Below are 26,830 nucleotides of genomic sequence, written 5' to 3' on the forward strand. Positions count from 1 at the left end.
ATAAATTTAACTTTTTAGAGAAATTTTGGGTTCACAGAAATATAGAATGGAGGGTACAGAGATTTCCAATATACCCCCTGTCCCTACATATTCACAGCCTCCCCATTATCGACACCACCCACCAAAGTGGCACATTTGCTATAATTGATAAATCTGACAGTGACTGACTCATCATAATCACCCAAAGTCCGTGGTTTATATGAAGGTTCACTTTAGTGTTGTACATTCTCTGGGCTTGGACATATGTGTAATGACAGTTTGCTATCATTATAGTGTCACACCAAGTAGTTTCACTGCCCTAAAGAATCCTCTGTGCTCTGCCTATTTATCCATCACTACCTCAACTCCTGACAGCTGTTGATCTTTATACTGTCTCCATGTTCTTTTCCAGAGTGTCATACAGTTGGAATCATGCAGTATGTAGCCTTATCTGATTGGCTTCTTCCACTGGGTAATATGCATTTAAGGTTCTTTGCCATCGTTAAAGCCACTCTTTATTTATCAGCACGACAGCCATGAGCAGCTTGTGTTGATACATTGGTCCTGGGTTGCACTTGACTTGCGGATGGTTTTGTGTGGCATGTGCTTCATCTCCCAGACAGGATAATGAGCTCCAGGGCAGTGACTAGGATATATGCCCTGGGTGGCACTGGTTCTCTGATGAACACTCAGGACCTCGCTACCCTCCTTAACTTGTTGCCAAAGGCTAGGTGCTCTGAGTTGGAGAACAACATTGTTTGAGACTAAGGAAGGACTATCTGAGAGAAACCCTCTGGACTGCAGCTTTTAAACAGTATGTTGCTTGTTCTCTGAAAGTCAAAGTTCTGTGAAGTCAGAGTGAGCAACATCTGGCAACAACTAATCTATACAATTTTTCATCTGAGTCAGAACTTACTTATTAATGCTGTCCTTCTTTATGGCCAAGAGTCTAGCAAAACATTTTTCTGTCTCCTTTATTTAGCTCTGAACTATGGCAAATGCTACTTTCTCTGAAAGAGCCTTGATTGGATGATTACAAGAGAACATGCACTGATAGAAAGTACCTCTATTTCATAAAAAAAAATTATGAAGCAGAATTTTCCAGTAACGCATGTTTTGTGTTTTCAGAGCTTCTCGAAACAAGTCTGAGAAGAAGCGTCGAGACCAGTTCAATGTTCTCATCAAAGAGCTTAGCTCCATGCTCCCTGGAAACACGCAAAAAATGGACAAAACCACTGTGCTGGAAAAGGTCATCGGTTTTCTACAGAAACACAATGGTAAAAGCTATGCCTTTCTTTGTTGTTTTCTCATTCCTGCCCTTTCATTGGTGGTGACTACATCATGCTGGGCTTTCTGCTCAGTTCTCTCTCCCCAGCAAAGCCCAATCTCATCAGTCATAGGCTCCCTCTGTCCAAGGCACTCTGCCCTGTATAAAAGCCCATCTCCAGCAGGTTTGGGAGAAGAAACTCACCTCCCAATTACTTTATTAGCTGTAGGAGAGAATCCAGAACAGCCTCACAGGTGGTACCTAGCACAGTGGAGTGGCATTCACAGTGGAAGCATCTTGATTAACAAGCATTTTTCATCCAGCCCTATAGAAATGCAGTACCCATATTCATTATCCACTGGGTCATACTGTACTGGTTCCTCCAACCACCTCTATCACCATCCCTAAACAATCTGGCCTTTGAAGCTCAACTATGAAAAAAAATTGAGAGAATCCAATAGATAAAACAGAAATAATGAAAAGACATCAATTTAAAAAAACAGTCCTTTGAAATAAATAAAGAATTGACTCTGCATATTGAAAGACCATGCGTATGCCAGAGAAGGTTAATATTGAATGAAGGATCCTGATTTATGCCTTAATCAAGTATCAGACTTTACAGATTAAAAAAATATGGTCGGGACATTTCAGCAATAATGCAATAACATCTATTGGGGGAAATCAGGCTGGCCTCAGATTTCTACATAACAGTATTGAATGCCCAAAGACAATGGAGTAAAAGAAGCTTCATTCTGAGGCAGAGCTGACCCACGAATATTACACTCACCAAAACTGTCCACTGAGTGTGAAAGCAAGAGGCAGGCATTCCCAAACACAAGCAAACCAGCGGTGTTGAGTCCTTCCCATCACTTCTTGATGCTGAAATTCAGGCAATTCATTAAAACAAAGAACTCAGGAGAGGAGAGGACCTGATACAAGGAACAGATCTGAGAATGGTTTTATTTAAGACTAAACATCTATGGAGATTAAGAGAATTGAGACAGAATGTAAACCTTGGTAATGCACACAATATTTAATCAACAAAAATTAAATAAAAGACAGGAGGAAATATTAGTGTTGTAATTGACTTAAGTTTTTATATTATCAATCAGTAGCATTTAGAAGTGAAATAGAGTTTAAAACATAACCATAATCATTCCAGCCACTCCATAGTTTCTTTGTGATTTTTATTAATTTGGTTTAAAAATTTATCCAAAATTAAAATATTTTACATTTTATTCTGTTTTGTTGTTAAGCAAAAATGCAATTAAAAAATTTAAAAACATGCATAGAACAACCCCTATTTTATAGTAATTAATGTCTCTTTTGTCTATTTTTTATCTGAATTTCTTCCTAGTAATGTCTAGTGTGATGTTCACTTATGGTTGGTAAGAAAAGTTTCTAGCTAGTTGGATTTAGAATCATTATTTATTTGTGTTTTGGCTTGAATTTCATAAAAAAATATGTATCATTTATAAAAGTAATTTTTAATTAAAATAAAATTTGGTGTTTAAAAAAAATTGAAAATCATTAATCCACTTCTCAAATTTATTTTTATTATGACATAACTCATATACCATAAAATTTACCATGTAGAAGTTTATAATTGAGTGATTTTAGTATATTCACAAGATTGTGCAGCCATCAATACTATCCAATTTTATTATCCCAAAAAGAAACCCCATGCTTATTAATATATACTTCCCATATTCCCTCCTTCCAAATCCTGGAAACCATTAATCTACTTTCTGTCCCTATAGGTTTGCCTATCTGGGCACTTCATAAATAATGGAGTCATACAGTATGCAGTGTTTTGTTTCTGGCTTATTTTACTTAGAATCCATATTTTGGCAAGTTTCTGTATTTCACTCTATTTTATGGCCAAAGATATCTGTTGTATTGATATACTAAATTTCTCTTATCCACTTATCAGTTGATGGATATTTGGGTTGTTTCCACTTTCTGGCTGTTATTAATAATGCTGCAATGAACATGTACATACAAGCTTTTGTTTGGATATAAGTTTTCAGTTCTTTTGGATACATACTTAGGAGTGCAATTGCTGGGTCAAATGGCAACTCAATGTTTAACTTGTTGAGAACAAAGAAGCTGTTTTTCAAAGTGGCTGCCCAATTTTAGATTCCCACTGGTAATGTATGAATGTTATAATTTGTTCATATCCTCACCAACACTGGTTATTGTCTGGTCATCTGTGATTATGAATACATGTGTTTATTGTAGTCTTCCTTCTTGGTATGAAGCAATATTTCATTGTGGATTTGATTTGCATCTTCCTGATGATTAATAATGTTGAGCTTTTCCTGTGATTATTGGCTATTTATGTATCTTGTTTATAGAGATAAATAACAAGAATTTGAATGCCTATTCAAATTATTTTCTCCTTTTAATTTAGATTGTTTATCTTTCTGTTGTTGGGTTGTAAGAGTTTTTCATATATTCTAAATACTAGACCCTTATAAGATATGTGATTTACAAATATTTCTCCCCATTCTGTGGGTTGTCTTTTTACATTCTGACTTTTGCCCTCTGACATACAAAGTTTTCAAGTCTGGTAAGTCCACTTTATAATTTTGCTGTGGTGGTTGCTTATGCCTTAGGAATCATAGCTAATCTAAGGTCATGGGGATTTACATTTGTGTTCCCTTCTAAGAGTTTTATAGTTTTAAGCTAAAGATTAAGTGTTTAGATATGAGCTATAGGTTGAGAATTTAGATATTTGACCCATTTTGAGTTAATTTTTATACATGGAATGAGATAGGGAATCAAAATTCAGCTTTTTGCATGGGGCTATCCAGTTCTCCCAGAGAGCCATAAAAAAAACTTTTTAACACTTTATATATGTACAGAGAATACACATATCATAACTGTACAGTTGAATGAGTTATCAGAAAGAGAACACAACTGGGAGTCCAAAGCCTGGGTCAAGAAAAAGGAGCTTCCCCAATAGATACCCCTTTCTTCTTTCTATCTCTGTTTTCCTCAAAGGTCATATCTATTTTGATTTCTAATACCAGAGATTGGCTTTGCCTGTTGGGATTCATTCAGGTGAAATTATATGTATAAACTTGATGTTTGTGAGATTAATATGTGTTCTTCTGGTGCTATGTCTAGTCCATTTCCATTGGTAGAGTAAGAGTATTCCACTATATAAATTTACCGCTTGAATCCACTCTTGAATTTATGATTTTCCCAACTCATCTTCTCTCCCTTTTGCTCTCCTTTAAACTCTTTCCCCTGTTAGCACTGATGACCCATGCTTTTACCTATATACTAGACAAAATATTTGAGAATAAATAAGCAGGTTCAGTAGATATTAACCATCAAGAGAAGAATTATTTTTTCCTTAACCATGAAACGATACATCATCAAGTCGGAAATGTCAGATTATAGAGGAGATAACTACAGTTCTTCAGTGCTTATGATGATGCTTCTCTTCCTGTGAACATATTTCTAGACAAGATGATATAATGAAGTAGGGCATAGCTGGGGACATTATAAAATTTCATTACATGGGACTTCTGGTCAAGATGGAGGCATAGGTAAATGCATTTTGCCTTCTCTCACAAACAAAAGAAGGACAACAGCAAACTTAAAAACAAAATATAAGTAGGACTGGCAGAAAATCAAACTGTATGGAAGTCAAACAACCAAGAGGTTAAGGAAGAAATATTCATCCAGACCAGAAGGGGGTGGAGGTGGGCAGCTGGGGTGGAGAGGGCACAGGCCAAGGCAGTGGCTGCTGGAGCAGGTGGTCCCACATCTGAAATGTGGATAAACCAGGAGGAACTGCTGGGGGGAAAAACAGACCACGCAACCCAGGCTTCCAGCATTGGGAAATAAAGCCTCAAAACCTCTGTCTGAAATAATCTGTGGAGGTTGAGGAGGCAGGAGAAACTCCCAGAATCACAGGAGAGTTTGTTGGAGAGACCCACAGGGTCCTAGAATGTACACAAAACCATTCACCTGGATATCAGTGCCAGAAGAGCCCAATTTGCTTATGGGTAGAGGAGGAAGTGACTGAAAGCCAGCAGAGAGCTGAGCAAGAAGCATTGTTCACTCTCAGACCCCCTCCCCCACATACAGTGCTACAACACAGAAGAGCGGGTTGCCCAACCCTGGCAAATACCTAAGGCTCTGCCCCTTACTACATAACAAGAGAGCCGAAACAAAAAATATGGCCTAAATGAGAGAACAGATCAAAACTCAAAAAAAAAAAATGCAACTAAGTGATGAAGATATAGCCAACCTATCAGAGGCAGAGTTCAAAGCACTGGTAATCAGGATGCTCACAGAAATGGTTGAGTATGGTTGCAAAATACAGGAAAAGGTGAAGGGCATGAAAAATGAAATAATGGAAAATGTACAGGGAACCAACAGTAAAGGGAAGGAAACTGGGACTCAGATAAACAGTTTGGACCAGAAGGAAGGAATAAACATTCAACCAGAAAAGAATGAAGAAACAAGAATTTTAAAAAAACAAGGAGAGGCTTAGGAACCTCCTAGACAACCTTAAACTTTTGAACATTTGAATCATAGGGGTGCCAGAAGGAGAAGAGGAAGGCCAAGAAATTGAAATCCTATTTGAAAACATAGTTAAAGAGAATTTCCCTACTCTGGCAAAGGAAATAGACCTCTAGGAAGTCCAGGAAGCCCAGAGTCCCAAAAGGGGTTGACCCAAGGAAGCACACACCAAGGCACATCATAATTACATTAGCCAAGATTAAAGATAAGGAGAGAATTTTAAAAGCAGCAAGAGTTTTTTCTCTTGGAGACAGTTATCTATAAGGGAGTTCCCATAAGACCATCAGCTGATTTCTCAAAAGAAACAATGCAGCCAAGAAGGGGCTATAAAGAAGTATTTGAAGCTATGAAAGGCAAGGACTTACATCCAAGATTACTCTATCCAGCAAAGTTATCATTTAGAATGGAAGGGCAGAGAAAGTACTTCCCAAATAAGGTCAAGTTAAAGGAGTTCATCATCACCAAGCCCTTATTATATGAAATGTGGAAGGGACTTATCAAAGAAAAAGAAGATAAAAAATACAAACAGTAAAATGACAACAAACACAACTATCAACAATGGAACTTAAAAAAAAAGCAAAAACAAAAATAAAACAAACTAAGCAAACAACTAGTACAGGAACAGTTTCACAGAAAATAGAGATCACATGGAGGGTTATCAGTAGGGCGTGTGAGGGGGAGAATGGGGGACAAGGTACAGGGTTTAAGAAGCATAAATGGTAGGTACAAAATAGACAGAGGATGATTAAAAATAGTATGGGAAATGCAGAAGCCAAAGAATTTATATGTGTGATCCATGAACATGAACTCAGCTAGGGGAATGATGGTGGGAGGGGGGATACATAGGGGGGTATCGGTGCATAGGGGGGTAAGGGGGAGGAAAAATGGAACAACCATAATAGCATAATCAATAAAATATATTTCTAAAAAGTTTAATTATATTTGTTATTCTTTTATTATTTCTTTAATAATTGTATATACCTATTAAATTATGACAGTAATGATATGTGTGTGTGTATCCTTCCTCCTTATTTTTTCCAAAGCCTCCCAGGGAAAGTAAAGAATATGTTCACTGCTTTTGTTAAAAGTCAAGGTAAAGCAGTCAGGCAGGATTGGAACATGATGTTGCAGAAGTATTTGATGACCCCAATAATATAATAAGAATGGTTATATTTCAAAAATAATGATTTAGCCAAGTGAAATATCAGGTTAGTTTGATTACCAAGATATTTTGTGCAAATTACTCAAACTAGGTCAGTGCCACGGAAAAGCAGGACAGCTGTTAAATAGGACAGCTAAGATCAAGTTCATTAGTGTGACATTTATTCTGGGCTCTGTTGGCTGTGGAATTACAGAATTGTTACATCTAGGACCTAGAAAGGATCAGTCAGCAGAAATGCAGCCTCCTGACACCAGGAGTTCCTGTCTCTGTTTTGCCTTTTTGCTAAGACTGAGGCCTACTCTGTACAGTCCTGTGCACCCCTGCATCTCACTCATCCTTTGTGATTCCATATTCAAAAGAAATCAGAAACCAGGTGGCAGATTTTATGCAGAAATATGGTGATTGGGCCAAAATTTAGATTAAAGCAAAAAACAAAACAGACAGAAACTTTATTGATAACCTAAATGGACATGAACTCCACAGGCCTATGCAACCAGGTACAGAATCCCAGGGTCATCTTTCAAGAGCCAAGCAGACATCATGCTAAGGTACATCTGAGATTCACACTTTCTTTGAGTTAGTGTCATTTCACAGATGAGGCTACCAAGGCACAGAGATGGTTCCGACAACTAGAAAAGGGCAGGATTTATATACCAGGCAGTCTATCCCAGAGCCCAAGTTTTGAACACTACATCATACTGCTTCTCCTCAAGAGGTGATTTATGGTGATCTTATAGATATTTGTATCATAGCTGTGCTATAGCTTTTCATTAGTGTGGCAATTTAGATTACTGGTTCTCAAGCTTGCTGTCCAGCAGACTTACACAAAGAGCTTTTTAAAATATGTATAGCTGGGTAACAACTCGCAAGTAAATAATCAGAATTTTTAGGGGTGGAACCACAGTGGTGAGATGGAGCCAACTCATACCAGCTTGTAAAAGATAATCATTAAATTTCCAGGAGTTTTGAAAGCCAGTTGACAGCATGAAATCAACCACTGTGGGAGTATTTACACCATAAAATGGGCAAGCACTCCAAATCAAGGCTTTCTGTTGTAGACATGGTTAGCCTTTACCAGCACAACCTTGGATAAGGCCCAAGCATTTATATTTTTAAAGATCCCTGGGTGATTCCAGTGTAGAGCAAGGGTTAATAACTGTGGATTTAGACATGCTTTCTACCCTCATGCTAAAGGGAGGCTACATGGTAAGTAAGGAAAGATGATTGGGTCCAGGTATTTGTTATAATTATTTAGCTCTTTTCTTACTAATTTTTAATCCCAATTTTCTCAGCTCAGGAGATAAATCTTGATCCTGTAATGCATGCTTATTCTCTTTGAAGTAATTCAAATCAAAATGAGAATCTGACCATGTTTGTCTGTAGGAAAATTTTGTTTCATCATTATCTATACAAGAGAGAAATCCCTAAATTATGTAAATAGGAGTATTGTACATCCTTATCCATGTCCATCTAATGTTACTTCTACAAGGCCAGGCTGACCTGCACACTTTCTTCTTTCTGTGTGAGTCACAAGCTGATTTAATGCCATTTTCTCCCAGCATCAAGTACCAATCATCATTTTTTTCAGAGAATTAATTTATTTTTTATTTTTTAAATTTAATTCTTGTTCAAATACAGTTTCTGTCTTGTGTTCCCAGCCCTGCCCCCCTAGTGCTCCCCACAAATCATCATTTATGCCACTTCAATATGTTTGCCTCAGTGGATGACAGTGTAGTGGAGAAGGTTACAGAACAAGGAGTAATGTCTCTGTTGGCAGGGTAAAATGCCAGCACAGAAGAGTGTTTTTGCACCATTTACCAGACATTTATTTGACCACATACAGCCCAGAGATATACTGTTCCTTGTTGGTGCATACAAGGATCAGCCAGGCGGTGAGCACACTAGGGCACACCTATAACTTAACACTATATAGAATTTTGGGGTTCAGCTGTTAATTGCATTGTTTTCCTGCATAACATCTCCCAGGTGGTTTTGATTCTCTTGTTAGAACCCAGTGTGACCACACCTTTTTGGTAAACCTGCCCTGTACCTATAGCCTATAATATTGGTCATATCAAATGCCAGTGGATACATGATTATAACACTGACTTTTATTTCCTATTTAATATTTTTCTTTCATTTGAAACACTTTACATACTTGCTTTAAGACATATTATGCTATTTATTGAGCCTTAACTTGTAAGGACTACAATAGAATTGTTCAAATAAAAAGTGAATGAAATATCTGCTTTCAGTATTGTGATACTGTTTAGAAAGTATCTAATCATACTAAATGATCTAAAAGTTACCTGTATAGGAGAAATAGTCTTTCATTTTCCTTTACTGTTAAGTTGAATGAACTTCCACCTAAGTCAAATTTGCACTGCTAGAAAGACTCCTTTCCTGGACAGTTAATCTACAGTTTGATCCTAATGGTCTAAACAATTTTACAGGGGAAGATGGGGGCAAGATAGGTGGGAGCTAAACCCACTTGCATGTGCACCCAACTGGGACACCTAGCTGATCTTCCAAAGAACAGTGTGAACAGTCAACAAAATCCAAGCTGATATGAAGTTCAGAAGTCAAAGGTGGCAGAGAATGCATAAAAACAGATGCATGTAAGACAAGGTGGGAGTTGTGAATACCAGTAATCTTGCTGGAGGAGAGATCCCACAGACAAAGGAGCCACCGACAGGTAAAGCCCAAGTACAACAAGAGAGCCCACACAACTAGAAGAAATGGCAACCCTGGAGCATCCAGACAAGGAGATGAAAGAGACTGCACCACTGAGTCCCACAGAAGTTCATCCTAAAGACAGCTGGCAAAGTGGAGCATCAGGAATCACAGAAACAAACAAAAAGACTCACCTAAAATGGAGAGACAAAGAAAGAACCCACAATCAAAAGGAATAGAAGACTCCCCTGTAAAAGGACTAAATGAAATAGAGGCAAGCAAACTATCCAATATAGAGTTCAAAGGAATAGTTATAAGGATGCTCAAGGAACTCAGTGACAACTATAAGGAACTGAGTGGGAACTACAACAGTAAGAAAAAGTAAACAGAAACTATAAACAAAAATCAGGAGGAAATGGAGAATACAATATCTGAAATAAAAAAAATACACTACAAGGAATTACACCTGTGCTGAATGAAGCAGAGGACTGAATCAGTGAGCTAGAAGACAAAGTAGAGAGAAAAACCCAGGTAGAGCAGCTGCACAAAAAAGGGCTAAAAAAAATGAAGATACCTTAAGGGAAATGCAAGACGACATGAAACAAAACAACATTCAAATCATAGAAATACCAAAAGGAGAAAAAAAGGAGCAAGGGATAGAAACTGTGTTTGAAAAAATAATGACAGAAAACTTTCCAAATCTGCAGAGAGGAAAGCTATGTGAGATTGAAAAGCAAAGAGGGTCCCACTGAAGATGAACCCAAAAAGGCCTACTCCAAGACACATCATAATTAAAATGCCAAGTTTTAAAGATAAAGAGAGACTTTTAAAAGCAGCAAGGGAGAAACAGGAAGTAACATACAAGGGAGCTCCGCTGAGGCTAGCAGATGACTTCTCAACAGAAACACTACATGCCAGAAGGGAATGGCAAGAAATATCCCAAGTAATGAAGAGTGAAGGCCTGCAACCAAGACTACTCTACCCAATGAGGCTCTCAATTAAAATGAGAGTTGACATTAGGACTTTCCCAGACAAAAGTAGACTGAAAGAATACACCTCCATGAAATCAGCACTACAAGAAATGCTAAAGGGACTGCTTTAAGAAGGGAAAGAAAAAGAGTAAGAGAGAAATGAACACAGGTACAAGAGAGGGGAATTGAATAAGTACCTATTTGTAATAGTCTAAAATGTAAATGGATTAAGTGTTCCAATCAAAAGACATAGGGTAGCTGAATAGATATAAAAACATTGCCAGCACATATGGTGCATACAAGAGACCCACCTCAAAACATAAGAGCTACACAGACTAAAAGTGAAAAATTGGAAAAAAAAAATTCAAGCAAATGGACAGGAAAGAAAGCAGGAGTGACAATATTTATATCAGACAAAATAGACTTCAAAAAAGCCCATAATAAGAAACAGAGAAGGATACTTCATAATGCCCAAGGGAAGAATCCATCCAGAAGACATAAACATATGTGCACCCAACAAAGGGGCACACAAATACATAAGGAAAATCTTGGATGACTTCAAGGAAGATGTAGAAAATGACACACTTACAAGGGGATTTTAACATACCACTGTCAAAAATGGATAGATCATCCAAACAAAATATCATCAAGGATATTTTGGCATTCAACAATGCCTTAGATCAAATAGATTACCTGATATATAAACTTTCATCCCTAAGGAGAAAAATACACATTCTTTTGAAATGCACATGGAATGTTTTCAAAGATAGAACACATGGTAGGGCATTAAATAAGCCTCAACAAATTCAAGAAAATTGAAATTATATCAAGCATTTTTTCCAACCACAAGGGACTGAAACTAAAAAACAACCTCAAGGAAAAAACTCAAAAACACTCAAATTCATGGAAATTAAATAGCATGCTATTAAACAACGAATGGGTTAAGAATGAGGTCAAGGAAGAAATTACAAAGTTCCTGGAAACAAATAAAAATGAACACACAACAGTCCAAAATATATGGAACAGAGAGAAGGCACTCCTGAGAGGGAAGTTCATAGCAATACAGGCCTAACTAAAATGACAGAAACATTCCAAAAGAACAACCTAACCCTACGTCTCAAGAATGGAGGAACAACAACAAACAAAACCCAGAGCAAGTAGAAGGAAACAAATAACCAAGATCCTGACAAAATTAAATGGCATAGAGACTAAAAGAACAATACAAAGGATCAATAAACCCAGGAGCTGCTTCTTTGAAAAGATAAACAAAATCAATAAGACTTTAATCAGACTCATCAAGAAAAAAAAAGAGAGAGAGAAGACCCAAATAAGTAAAATCAGAAGTGAAAGAGGAGAGATTACAACTGATTCCACAGAAATACACAGGATTGTAAGAAAGTACTATGAACATCTATATGCCAAAATTTGAAAACCTGGGTGAAGTGAGCAATTCCTATAAAAATATAATCTTCCAAAACTGAATGAATAAGCAGAAAAACCTAAGGAGACTAATAACAGATGACAAAATCAAAGCAGTAAAATAAACTCTTGGCACACAATATACCTGGACTAGATGGTATCACGGGAGAATTTTACAAAACATTTAAGGAGAAGTAACCCCTCTTTTTCATAGATTATTCAAAAAAATTCAAGAAGACAGAAGACTCCCAAATGTTTTTTTATGAAGCCAACATCATACTAATCCCAAAACTAGATAAAGATACAACAAAGAAAAAAAAAAACTACATGCCAATATCGCTGATGAACATAGACACTAAAATCCTCAACAGATATTAGAAAACCACATTCAGCAATATATTAAAAAGGTCATACACCATGATTAAGTGGGGTTCATCCTAGGGATGCAAGGAAGGTACATATTTGCAAATCAATAAATGTAATACATCACATAAGCAAAAGGAAAGACAAAAATTGCATGATCATATTACTAGATACAGAAAAGGCATTCCATAAGGTACAATGCCCATTTATGATAAAAACACTCAGCAAAGTGAGAGTAGAGGGAGCAAACCTCAATATAAAAAAGGCTATATATGAGAAACCTACAGCCAACATCATACTGAACAGGCAAACTTAAAAGCTTTCCCACTAAGGTCAGGAACAAGACAAGGGTGTCTGCTTTCACCACATCTATTCAATATTGTATTGGAAGTCCTAGCCACAGTGATCAGACAAGAAAAAGAAATAAAGGGCAACAAAATTTGAAAGGAGGAAGCAAAACTATTATTGTTTGCAGATAGCATGATAGTGCACCTAGAGAACCCTAGACTCTACAAAAAAAAAAGACTTGGCCTAATATGGCAGAATGGTGGGATACAAACTCAACGTTCAGAAATCAAAGGCATTTTTGTTCACCAACAATGAAATATCAGAAACAGAAATCAGGAAAAAAACTCCCATTAGCTATAACAACAAGAAAAATAAAGTACCTAGGAATAAACCTAAACAAGGAGGTAAAAGAGCTGTACTCAGAAAACTACACTGAAGAAAGAAATTAAGGAAGACACAAATAAATGGAAGCATATACTGAATTCATTGATAAGAAGAATTAACATCATCAAAATGTCCATACTATGCAAAGCAACTGATAGATTCAATGCAATCCCTATTAAAACTATCAATGACATATTTCACAGATATAGAACAAACATTTCAAAAATTTATATTGAACCATAGATGACCCTGCATAGCTGCAGCAATTATGAGAAAGAAGAACAAAGTAGGAGGGATCAAAATACTTGATATCAAACTATATTTCAAGCCTGTTGTAATCCAAACAACCTGGTACTGGCATAAGAACAGATACATAGATCAATGAAACAGATTAGAGAGCCCAGAAATAAACCCAAATCTCTATGGTCAATTAATATTTGACAAAGGGAGCAGAAGCATAAAATGAAGTAAAAATATCTCCTTCAACAAATGGTGCTTGGATATCTGGACAGCTACAAGCAAAAAAAAAAATTAAACTCGACCACCAATTTATACCATACACAAAAAATAAACTCAAGATGGTTAAAAGACTTAAATATAAGTCATGACATCATAAAAGTCCTAGAAAGGAACATAGGCAGGAAAATCTCATATATTCCACAGAGCAGTATTTTCAGTGATATATCTTCTAGAGCAAGAGACATAAAGGAAAGAATAAACAAGGGACTTCATCAAAATAAAAAGCTTTCGTGCAGTTAAAAAAAAACATTAGCAAAATGAAAAGAGAACTGACCATATGGGAAAGTATATTTGCCAATGATATCTCAGACAACCGTCTGATCTCTAAAATATATAAATAACTCACACAAGTCCACTCCAGGAAGACAAACAACCCAATTTAAAAAATGGGCAAATGACTTGAACAGACCGTTCTCCAAGGAAGACATACAGAGGGCCCAGAGACATATGAAAATATGGCTGAGCATGGCTAGACATGCTCAGCATCACTAGCTATCAGAGGGATGCAAATTGAAACCACAATGAAATACTACTTCACATAGGTGAAAATGGCCATGATAAACAAGTCAGGAAACAAAAAGTGCTGGCAAGGTGGTGGAGAAATGGGAACCCTAGTACACTGTTCGTGGGAATGCAGACTGGTGCAGCCACTGTGGAAAAACAGTATGGAATTTCCTCAGAAAAAGAAAAATTGAAGTGCCTTTTGATCTGGCAGTTCCACCGCTGTGATTATATCCTAAGAACCCTGAAACACCACCAAAAATACCCATGTACCCCAAATTTCATAGCAGCGCAGTGCACAATAGCCAAATTCTGGAAGCAACCTAAGTGCCCATCAGTAAATGAATGGACAAAAAAGCTATGGTGTATTTACACAATGGAGTACTATACAGCAGAAAGAAAGAGGGAGCTCCTACCCTTTTTGACAGCATAGATGGAACTGGAGAGCGTTATGCTAAGTGAAATAAGCCAGACGTTGAAAAACAATTACCCTATGGTCTCACTTATAAGGAGAATCTAAGAAACAAACAAACAAGCAAGCAAAATATATCCAGAGACACTGAAATTAAAGCATTATGCTAAGTGAAATAAGCCAGGCAGTGAAAGACAAATATCATATGATCTCACCTTTAACAGGAACCTAAACAACAAAACAAACAAGCAAGCAAAATATAACCAAAGACACTGAAATAGAGAAATATAACCAAAGACACTGAAATAGAGACAGTGACCAGAGGGGAGAGGGGAGGGAATTTCAGGGGAAAAGGGGAAGGGTTTACAGGAACAGGTATAAAGGACACATGGACAAAAACTAGGGGGTGGAAGTGGAAGGGAGGTGGGGAGCACTGGCAGGGTGGGCTGGGATGGGAGTAAAAGACAGAAAGCTGTATTGAACAACAATTAAAATAAATAAATTTTTTAAAAAAGAACAAACTGACAGTAACCAGAGGGGAGGTTGGAGGGGATAATGGGGGGGGGGATTGGGAAGGGTTTTAAGGAACATGCATAAAGGACACATGGACAAAACCAAAGGAGGGATAGGATCAAGGGTGGGAAGTTTGGATGGCTGGTGTGTGGGGAGTGGTGAGGGGAAAATCGAGACAACTGTACTTGAAAAAACAATAAAAAATGTGGAAAAGGTTTTTAAAAATGTACAATAAAGCAAGGGAAAAGCAAGTATATCTGATATAGCATTTGAGTTATCTGTAATAATCTTATCAGAGATATTTCAGTAATAAACTAAACACTTTCAGAAATGCTACAGAAATAGAATATTTAAAGGAGGCCTATGTAGACCAATGACTATTGAATTTACTAATGTGAATCATATCATCAGTACAAGGTAGTTACAGAAACAGTCTATAGTAAACCAGTAAAGTTTTGAGAAGTGTAAATCCTGCCTTTAAAAGCAATTAACTAATATATATTTGTATAGCACATTATACTTCAGTGCCAGGAAATGCTAAAAAAAAACATTACATTCTGCATAGACACTGTAGGTAATATACCACACGCCTAAAATATTTCTAAAATTTTGAAACAAAGTGCTCTGCTTTGCTTTGACAAAAAAAAAAAAAAGCAGCTTAAGAATGCACCCCCCCCCCATGCCAGTCCTCGTTCCTATTCGTTCCTATTGCCTTGATAATTTCATTTGCTAACTTCAACTGCTGGTGACATGCTTTGTCATATAGGAATCCAAGGATGCTGTACCTTCTGCTAGCTTCAGGCACTATACCCATGAAGAGGGCGTGGTACTTTCCTCCCAGAAAGCTTAATGTGAAAACATTAAGAGGTATTTTTAAGCTGATTACATCCAAAGTTCCCAATCCTTGGAAATCAGGGTAACTTACTTCCTTATATTCGCTTCTTTAATTAAACTGAACAGAGGTTTATACAGAATTATATCGATAGAACATGTGCTTCATTCATTAATTCCTGTGCCTAGGTGCCTTTGAATATAAAAACTTACCTGTGTGTGTGTGTGTTGTTTGTTTGTTTTTTCAGAAGTCTCAGCACCAATGAAAATCTCTGATACTCAGCAGGACTGGAAACCTTCCTTCCTCACTAATGAAGAATTCACCCAGCTGATGTTAGAGGTAAAGTGCACTTTTAAATTAACTTAACTTGTTGCCAATTTAAAATGTATCTGCTTATTCCAGATAAAATCATGTGCCCTAATAAACAACTGTCCTTCACCCTGGAAAGAGGTCTTGAAACAGATACTTTCCTGAAGCTCACATGCTACTGCTTATATTTTGGCTACTGAGTTGGAGCTATAAGCAAGAATCCCCAAACTGAAGGTGTGAATGTACTGTTGCCATAGTGACCGCAGAACAGCCCCTCTAATAGTGTCTCAACCAGAGGACACCTAGTGGGAAGAATGGGGAAGGGCTAGAACTGGAGGTAGGTTAGAGAGAGGGGAATGAGAGGGGAAAGTCCCATCTCTATACTGTCTCCAGCTCAGAGTCTCCTCTAGAGAATGCAATAATTCATTTTTCCCTAAGTAGAACACATTTTTAAAATAAATGTCTTCTTTTAAAAATATATTTTTAAAAGGTATTTTTATTTTTTAATTGTTGTTCAAGTACAGTTTTCTATCTTTTACTCCCATCCCAGCCCACCCTGCCAGTGCTCCCCACCTCCCTCCCATTTCCCTCCCCCTTAGTTTTTGTCCATGTGTCCTTTATACCTGTTCCTGTAAACCCTTCCCCCTTTCCCCTGAGATTCCCTCCCCTCTCCCCTCTGGTCACTGTCAGCCTGTTCTCTATTTCAGTGTCTTTGGTTATATTTTGCTTGCTTGTTTGTTTTGTTGTTTGGGTTCCTGTTAAAGGTGAGATCATATGATATTTGTCTTTCACTGCCTGGTTTATTTCACTCAGGATAATGCTTTCCAGTTCCATCCATGCTGTTACAAAGAGTAGGAGCTCCTTCTTTCCTTCTGCTGCATAGAATTCCATTGTGTAAATGTACATAGTTTTTTGATTCATTCATTTACTGATGGGCACCTAGGTTGCTTCTAACACTTAGCTATTGTAAATTGTGCTACTTTTAACTTGAATTCATATTACATCAACATGGTATGTAGGTGTCAACCATTAGTGACCCTGTGCCTCCCCACCCAGCACACGCCCTTTCTGTGCCAAAAAAAAGACACTTACATTTCTTCCTCTAGAAAATGAAGTGCCCATACTCATCTGCAGGGCTGCATTATGGAAATCTGGCTAATCTGAGCCAGTGGACTTCCTTAATGTCATATATTTGTATATGGGTGAACCTCCTCCATAATAGATGACAATAAGTCTACAAAAATATCTGGTTGGGTGTTCTGGCATCTAAAATGGGAATAAGACTGAGAGTTTATGAGCATGACAATGGAGGGAGAGAGAGCCCTAGACACAGCATGTCTAGGCCCTTACTTAAGAGAGAAGAAAAGTGGGACAGATGAATTTAACAAAAGGAAGTAAGACTCCGGCTGTGTGTCAGCTATTCCTGGCAAGGTTTTTAGAGAGTAGTTTCTTGGAATAAATCTTTCTGTATCTCATCTTATTTTCATCATTAAGACTTATGTAAACTCTAATTTACATAGACAAATTATGCAGTAAAAATAACATATTGGAGTAAGAAAATGCCAGAATGAAAATCCAAACATTATAAATATAAACATATTAATAAATATCTGCATAAAATGAAAGATACTTAAATATCCATGTGAACTAAGAAAATACGGAACATTCTTCAGAAGCAATGCATTTTAAGTGTCACATACTTAGAGCAGCTTGTGAAATATCATGTTGAATTAATGCATCATTATGCTACTTCAAATAAATTGTTTTTATCTTTTAATTCTAAAAGAACCGTAGTTAAAATGCATAACCCTATAGCACCCACCTCTTTTTAAGAACCTGTAGTGCAACTTTTTTTTTCACTGAGTTTCAAGGAATCAAAAGTATTTGATGAAACAAGACTTTCATAGATTTTAAAAATAGATAATTATTTGGGCTGGAAGGCAGGGCAGAGATTTCAGGTGACTGGAATTTCTAGAAAAATAAGGTTTTGGATTTGTGTAGATGTTCTTTTTGTTTGTTTGTTTGTTTTTTGTGTCTGTCCCCTGTTCCCAGTATATCCCGGAGGCAGATAAAGGAAATATTACTAGGTGAGTGACATGGATTTGAAATTAAGCCTGTACAGCAGGTAGAGCTTCTGAGTGAATTGTAGCTTTCAGGAGTCTGAGAAACCCACCTACTAGTACTTGAAATTTATCTTGGGATGTCTTAGGCTTCTATTCCAATGTGTTGCTCTTCCGTAGACACAGACCTGGTGATGAGTCACTGGAGCCCCCCTCGTGGTTTGAAACCTAGCAGTGACCCAGACAGGATGATGTCATTACTCTCTACTGTGCAGCTTTCTCACAGTAGAGAGTAGTGACATGTGCAGTATGTATCCCATTCCAGCTGCATCTCCCTCTGATTTTTTTCAGAGCCATTTCAGGGAATGTGAGGAATTCAGAAGCCGTGTCTTGGTAACCAATAGTTCCCCTTGTAAAATGAGGACAGAACCCATCGGGTCCTAGGAAGCTAAGCTGCTGGTATCCTTGGTTGGAATCCCTCCTTCTTTCCTCTTTTCTCAGAAAGGCCCCAAACCAGATTCTAGGAGGACCCATACAGTTGTGATGTTTGAAAGAACAAAAATGACTTGATTATAGTCCAGCCAAGCTGGTCAAGTGTAAGCTGTCAGTAATTCCAGCTTACACTTAAAGTAGGTGAATGAGTACACATAAAAAAAGAGAAATCCATTGTTGATGGGTATGAGGGAGTTTGAGGCACTTCTAAATTTTATTCAGAGAAGTTACAACAGTCTATTCCCTTAGGCTAGAGTTTGTTCCAGAGAGCACAAGAGACAGCCTATCAGAATCAGAAATTGGCATAAAGGGATAGTTTCATTTCCCTATTCTGTGTGGCAAGTTTAAAATTGAGGCTATTGTGGTGTCTTTGGCATCCTTAAATCTTCTGTCAGAAGCACCTTTACACTGAGAGGGGCATGTCATTTTGCAATCACATTCTGTTGAGTCACTCTCAAATACTGCTGATGAGCAAGTAGTGACTCAGTTCAGTTCTGGTGAATTTGACAGAAAATGTCCATGAGCTGATAAAAGCAATCCCATTTATAAATACCTTCAGCTTTTGCACACCCACTTGCTTTATAAATTCAAGAGGGGCATGGGCTTACTGTGCAGGAAGATAATTTTCCCAGTATTAGAATCTGCTTTTTCCAAAAAAGTCCAGCTGACACATCAGCAGCACCCCTACCTCTTAAAAAAATGCACCTCCAGGAGCTCTGAAAATATGATTGAAAAATCGTTTAGGAAAATATTTGAGGGGAAAAGAATAAAAGTTATTTAGATATACCTCTCTGTTCAAGATGACCCATAAATCTAATCTGAGATTTCTCAACCTCAGTACTATTGATGTTTTCGACCTGATAATTCTTTGTTGTGGCGGTGTCCTGTGCATTATGGTATATTTCAAAGCATCCTTGGCCTCTACCCACTAGATGTCAGCAGCACCCTCTCCCAGTTAGTGATAATGAAACAGGTCTCTAGACACTGCCAGATGTTCACTGATGTAATCCATGAGGATGCTGTCTACTTAAGAGATATACCATGGACAATGCCAAAGGGTATTAGGATTGAGGGTGGGAGGTGGGGGTAGGGTGGGGGAAAGTGGTGGTGGGAAAATTGAGGCATTTGAACGTTAATAAAAAGATATCAAAAAAGAGAAATATGCTTTAATAAATATTTTTCAGTCTTAAATCCTGCACTACATACGTATAATATAAAATTACCCCAGTGCTAATTTTCCTGGTGAAAGGAACCATTTCCTATTTTGGCATGCTGTAACCATGCCTTTTACACACAGGTAGTGGATCAATTCAGGTTCCTGTTACTGTTCACATAGCCACAGTATCCTAACCTAAACGAAGTAGTGCCCATTTGGTTATGCAGATCCTGGGACCTTCTAGCTAAGTGCATACAAAATATTTCTAGGACTTTCTAGGCATACATTTCAGTTTAGCTGTTTTTTCCTCCAAAGCGGAAAAAAGTCCATTTGGGGAAGATTGTATTTCAGAGATAGAGTCCATAAAGTAACAGTGCTAGATTTACAGCGACAGTCCACTTGTCACATTACTGCCTCCAAAATGTATTTCTTAGTGAGATGGGCTCTGTTTTTCCTCTCTTGCATCTCATTGGTGTATCATGGAGCCAGTTGCCAGTACAACCTTATCCTCTGCTGAATTACTTAGTATGAATTTTAAAACTCAGGTTTCAGATGTGTCTTATGACAGCATCATTAGCATCTATCTAATCAGGAATGTAAGTTTGGCTGGGATAGAGGGGAGCGGTGGGGAGAAAATGCAGACAACTGTAATTGAACAACAATAAAGTCATTTTTAAAAAGGGTGAATATATAGTAATGGGGAAAATGTAATAATCGGATTCTATGATATTTCAGTCTTAAGAGGAAAAAGTAAGGGTTCAATCAAAACATGTACATGAAACCATTATGTTATACTTCAAAAATATTCATTAAAGATCAAACATATGTCTAACACAAAAAAATAAAAAATAAAAACAATATATCAAGTGTCTGTGAGAAAACACTGCTGCCTAAATCTTTTCTATCACAAGCACCTAGAGCAGTGGGCCTAGCATACAGTAGGTGTTCAGTAAAAGCATTATAAATGAATGAATTTTCAGCCTTTCTAAAATACTTTTGGACCTAGTTGGATTATACACCACTTCCTCCTCAGCCCTGTTTACTTCTGTGGAGTAATGTAAATGTTCTTTACAAACAGTTCCTTTGGAGGAACCTGTTGCACAGGCAAACTATCTCTTTTTAATTCCTCTATTAGGTCTGATGTCTTTCAGTAAATGTTTACTACTAAACTCAAAGTGATATTAGGGGTAGGGGAGCAGGAACCATAAAATATCACTGACATCTTTTAATGATAATGGTGATGTTTCTAATCCAGCCCAATAGTATGCTTATCATTAAAACTCTTTGAATAATTTTTATGCTAAATTTTGATGCATGATACCAGGAGGCCAGATGTTTCACAGAGCCTTTTAGTGCTTTCACAGGCACTTTAAGACCTATCCTGTGTGATAAGCAGAGGAGTTCTGTGAGGTTATTTGTAGAAATATTCCATGTCTTACAAAACAAAGTCAATGTCATAATGTTGTCAGTGGAAATAAGGTTCTTGTGATGTCACAAGAAAAGCAGTTCAGGAGACCCACAAAGGAGAATGAGATGTGGCAAGATTTATTCAGATAGAAACAGAAGGCTGCCTTTGGGTTCTCAATGTTCTGTCTCCATCCATCCTACCAGGAAAAAGTTCAACCGAGTCTTTAGCAAAGCCAAAACAAAAGCCAGTTTCCAGAACTTCTATTTTATATTAAAGCTTTGTCCTTTGGAACCCACAGACAGCTGCTAAGTGTTCTCAGTCCCCATGCAAGTAGCTTAGCACTGTTCCCAGCTGTGCTGTTGTATACAGGCTCTCGCCTCGAGCTTGCCTTGGGAGTCTTTGCTGCTGCTCCACCTGAGACCTTCGTAGTCGCTATGGAGAGAATGTGCAGGTGAATGGGGTGAGTGTCCCAGAGAGAAAGGCAGAAAGAAAGAGAAGGAGAGAGGAAGGGAAGGAGGGAGAGAGGGAAAGAGAGGAAGAGGGAGGAGGGCAGAAAGAAAGAGAGGGACAGGAGAAGAGAGAGAAAGCAAGAGCTGCTTTGTTAAACTGGATTACATTACTTCAGGCTTGGAAAGGACCAGGTGCTTTTTCAAAATAACCAATCAACTTCCCAAGCTTTCACAGGCTTTTGATGGGTCCACTCCCTGACCAATTTATGCCCCTCCAAGACTAGACTGATAGGCCTCTGTGGTCACTGTGTTGGCTGTGATTGCTCATGTGCCTACCTCCCCTTTTATTGTTTTATTCCTTCCCCCCATAGTCTGGGCAAGTGGACCAGGGAGACTGAAAAGCAGATCCTTCTTACCTGTTTGAGTAAAGAAGGGTTGTTAATCTCCTTTGCAGACAATGCTGAGATCCCCTGGAGTGTGTGAAGCTGTAGCTTCACGAAAACAGGCTATGTTCCCTCAACAATGTCTGATTCCCTTTGCTTCCTTTCTTTATTAATAACTAGCTAATTATCTGTGATAATAATAATCTGGGGTTCTGTACTTCAGTAGCATCCTCCCCCATAAAAGCATGTCTAAAGAGTGTTCACTGTTGTGTTTTCTGTAGGCATTAGATGGCTTCATCATTGCTGTGACAACGGATGGCAACATCCTCTATGTTTCTGACAGTATCACGCCTCTCCTTGGGCACTTGCCGGTGAGTTTCCACTTCTCTGGGGGCCTTTGCCAGTACACATTTTCATTTTCCCTTGGGAACCATCCAGAACTACAGTCAGAGTGGTACAGTTATGTGGTGGTCTGTATGTGAGAAGGATTCAGGAATGCCCTTGACAAGACCCAGGCCAAAGTCCTTGGCAGGTCCCAGATGTGTCATACTGGAATAAGAAAGGCACTGTGGTCTTGGCATGGGCCAACCTGGAATGGTGGACATGATGTAGATCCTCACCCTCTGTGCCCAAGAATCCACCAAGGAGCTGTGGCCTGAAGAGAGTGTCACAGCAGTTAGCAGAGCTCAGAGCCTCTGCAGAGGCTGACAGATATCCTCCTGCGAAGGGAAACTCCAACTCCTTTGTCTAGGAATATGAACCAGATAGCTGCAGATGGGGCATGGCTTGGAGATCACTAAGGACGTAACTGAGATTGCAAGTAGGTAGTGACACTAGTGGTGAGGGTCCAACAACAGGGCTGATCCTGGGGAGATTAAAACAGTCTGGAAAGATGATGTTGGCACTGGAAGGTTTTGGCGAACAAGGAGGGTTTGGGTAGCCAAGAGGATAAGGCAAGCTCTGCTCTCCCCACGGAGCTAGGCTGAAACTAGGAGACAGAAGTGTGCAGCATATTCAAAGGCCCTCAAAAATGTTCCTCCCATTTTTCCTAGCTTCTCTCCCTGTATTTCTCCCTCTCTCCTCTCCTTTTCTCCCTTCCTCCTCAATGCTTCCTCCTCTCAAATGAGCTTTGCTGACCCTCTGATAACCCCCCATCACCCACCCTCCATCAGGATGAGCATCTGGCTCATGAAGGCTCCACTTTGAGGGTCCCTCATAGGCACCTGCCTAGCCTTCCATTTCCTGCCACACCATTGTTTATTCCTACAGAGCCTGATCTCAAACACTCCTCTACCAGGAGTATTCTGTGGGACTTAGGATACACCTTCCTCTCTTCTCTCTCCTCCCAACAAGCCCTGATAAACTGATTAACTTCCACCACTCCCCTTCCCCAGCATACCTGCAGGAAGGCTGATAGTGTATATGATGAGGAGGGTGAAGGTTTGCCCTGGGTTCCTGTACCTAGAGACTCCTGGCAAGCAAGGTGCTACAGGACTGGTTGTTTATCCGTAGTGACACCTGCCCCAGAACTGCAGGGCCTTACCTGTGAGCAGCTTGCCTCTTTTGGGGTCATGACCCAGTGTGTTGATTTTCCAGTGCTCCACATCATCCTGGGTCATATTCTTCTTCAGAAGGCATACCTCCCACCTCCCATAATTTCCACACATGATGCTGTGTGGAGAGCAAAGTCACCATCCATAGAGTCAACATTTCCCTTTGCCAGTTACTGTGTTATAGCCCAGCAAAGCATTTTTTTATTCTGCTAGGCAGATGCCTTTATATTTTGCCATAATCTATCTTACCTCTGTGTTTCAGCCCATTTCCTGCACCATTTTGAGGGTGCATTAGGCTGGGGTGAGGGGTGCTCTCCTTTGTTAGAGAGGCTGGTTCTCACTTTGCCCTAAGGAGTTAAGAGCACAGTTTCATCTAGTGTGAGACTAAGAAGAACAGTGATGAGGCCAGTCAAGGTGAGGAATACAAAAGCGATTGTATTCAATCCACCAGCTTCTTTGGGCCCATCTGACAGTGGCTGAAGAAGAAGAAGAAATGGGTACCCCTGTGAAAAGGGTTTGTGTTTTGTGAGTGGACGGGATTAGACAATGATGGGCACAGATTCAAAGCAATGAGAAATCTCCTCCTCAGTGAGCAGGGAGTAGGTGCAGGAGCACTATGCATCCTGTTGGGTGAACAGGATTTGCATTGTCTGCTTTCTGCCCATGTAATTATCTGATGATGCAGTTGCTGTAGGTGGCAGATGGGACTTACAAAAAATAAGTAAGGAGTTCTTCTGATATGAAATTATGGAGCAATTTAGGACCACCTTTGTAAATATTTTCTCTAACTCTGAAAGGGCCAGAAATGACCCTGACTCTAATTTGAAATGCTTAGTAAATGTCGATGCATAGACCCACACCCAGAAACACACTGAATCAGCCCTTGAGCTCCTCAGTGGAGGTGTGCCCAGGCTGGAAAAAGCCCAAATTTAACTTTTGTTTACTTGTAGCTTACATTACCCAGTTTCACCAAGATTGGATCTTCTTTCTTCTTTTTGCTTAGGATACACTTGCATCCTTTGCTAGTGGGTGGACTGGGGCGATTAAGGATGGAAACTTCCCTGGTGCCAATCAGCCTGTGGCCAGTTGAGCAAGTGAGCTGGCCTGGAATACTTCTATTACCTCCACTTACGGGGAGGAAACCCAATGCAGCCCTGTTGGTGAGGAGCATAGATGGGTTTAAAATATGCACAACTGACTGCATAGCCCAAGCTCTTCATAATCTGCTCTGGTGTCTCTCTGATGTGAAGGACTTGGCTTGCCATTTAGAAATTCTGCTTTTGGTTTAGGTCACTTTTATTGAGATTTATTTATTGCTCAGCATGAGCTCAGAACACCCAGGACATGCCACAGATGACTAGTGATTCAAAAGACCTATATAAAAAAAGACCCATATGAGATTATTTTTCCTTAAGAGTTTGCAATTTTGTGGTGAGATTTCACCTGTTAAGCCATTAGATTTCACCTGTAAGCCATTAGAAAAATAGCTAACATCTGTTGAGCACTTACTATGTACCAGGCACCATTAAGTGTCCCTTGCATGTGTTAGGATGAGTAAAGCACTTAGAACAGTGGCTGGCACAGAGCTAGAGCTATATCACAATTGCTTTCCTTAATTGATCTTTACAATGATCTTATGAAGTAGATACTTACCGCACTTCACAGATGAGGAAATTGAGGCACAGAGAGGTTAAGGTCCCACAGCTAGCAAGTGATGGGCCTGGAATTTGAACTCAGATACTTTGACTCTAGAACTTGGTGCTTAACCACTACTCAGAATTCTGTATAAAACAGAGGAAGGTCGCCCTGGCTGTTGTAGCTCAGTGGCTTGAGCGCGGGCCTGCGAACCAGACAATCGCGGTTCGATTCCCAGTCAGGGCACATGCCTGGGTTACAGGCCAGCTCCTTGCAGGCAAACTACCAGCAGGGGACGCACAAAAGGAAACAAGGCAACCATACATTGATGTTTCTCTCCCTCTCTCCTTCCCCTCTAAAAATAAATAAATAAATAAAATTTAAAAAAAAAAACAGAGGAAGGTCAAATGTTCTCAGGTGAGGTGGGTGGTTAGGGAATGAGGACTTGAAAGACAGTGGTCAGTCTTTATGGGAGAGCTGGCCGTAGAGGGGAGACAGAGACACAGTGTGATCAGGAAGACAGGAAGTCGTGGGCCCTGAAGCAGTGCACCCTGTTAGTATTATAGGCTGGCATGCCAGAGATTGGGTCCCACTGACCCTTTTGGGGTCTGGAATTGGAGAGAGCCATCAGTGATTGGGGTAGGTGGCTGAGGATGGGGAGGGTGGTAAAGAACAGCAAGAATTCTTTCCTTCTTCTTTTTTTTTTTTTTTATGAGATGGCCAGGCCTAAAGTCTGCTTCCTTCCTACTATTAGAAACTCAGACATAGCAAAAGGTCACATGATAGATTTTTGTAGAGCAATTTCCTGATGAAATATCCTAGGACTTTCTTTTTCATTTTGACAGAAAAGACAAAACTGCTCAAATCAGAAAATGATTTTAAGATAAACTCAAAAATTTTCCCTGGTGTAACACCAGTCCATTTTGGCATCTAGAATTAACAACAGGCAGTAAGAGGAGAAACTCAGGCATGGCAAGGAGTGTGCTGGTGGGATACCAAGGGCTAAAGGGAACTTTGGATGTGAAAACTGTCAGGAAAGATCAAGGGTATGAGTCAGTGCCTTAGACAGAACTGGGAGAGAATAGGGCTGAAGCAGAACAAAATGAGTCCCAGGGTATTCATCACCTGCATTTCTTGTTGGACTTTTGTTTCATTTTTTAAAAATTAATTTCTCTGGTTGCTTTTCTGTTAATGAAAATGATGCTTGCCTAATGAGCTGGACCCTGCTAAGCTGATAGGGCAGAAATCCTGTTTTTGGCTCTGAGCACAATACCCATGCACCTACATAGTCTTTGAGCAAGGGACAGAGTTCACTACTGGGGCTCCTAGAATAGGAGCAATTGCAAACAGCTTGGCAGGATTTCTCAGAAGTGAGAAATATGGGTGTGGATAATGCAACTTCCCCAAAAGAAAGTAACCTATGGCACAAGTGATTTTAAAGTTGGAGAACTCTACAGGCCACAGAATAATTTTGTGAAGTGCTTCTAGCAAGATGTACAAGGTCAAAGAGAAATATGGGACCAAGTTCTTGTGGCCAGAGTCACTGGGGGAGAGGAAGTC

General features: G+C 39.0%; 1 protein-coding gene across 1 annotated transcript in view; it reads left to right on the forward strand.

The window, feature by feature from the left end:
* NPAS2 (neuronal PAS domain protein 2) overlaps nt 1-26,830 on the forward strand; it is a 112,752-nt gene that overhangs the window by 27,916 nt on the left and 58,006 nt on the right. Inside the window, exons 2-4 of the mRNA XM_037057267.1 lie at nt 1,108-1,256; nt 16,073-16,164; nt 22,364-22,453. Of these exons, the coding sequence (XP_036913162.1) occupies nt 1,108-1,256; nt 16,073-16,164; nt 22,364-22,453 (331 nt within the window). The remainder of the gene's footprint in view (nt 1-1,107; nt 1,257-16,072; nt 16,165-22,363; nt 22,454-26,830) is intronic.

This window comes from Sturnira hondurensis, unplaced genomic scaffold, assembly GCF_014824575.4.
Source record: "Sturnira hondurensis isolate 20B ecotype Veracruz unplaced genomic scaffold, ASM1482457v3 Scaffold0009664, whole genome shotgun sequence".
NCBI lineage: Eukaryota > Metazoa > Chordata > Mammalia > Chiroptera > Phyllostomidae > Sturnira > Sturnira hondurensis.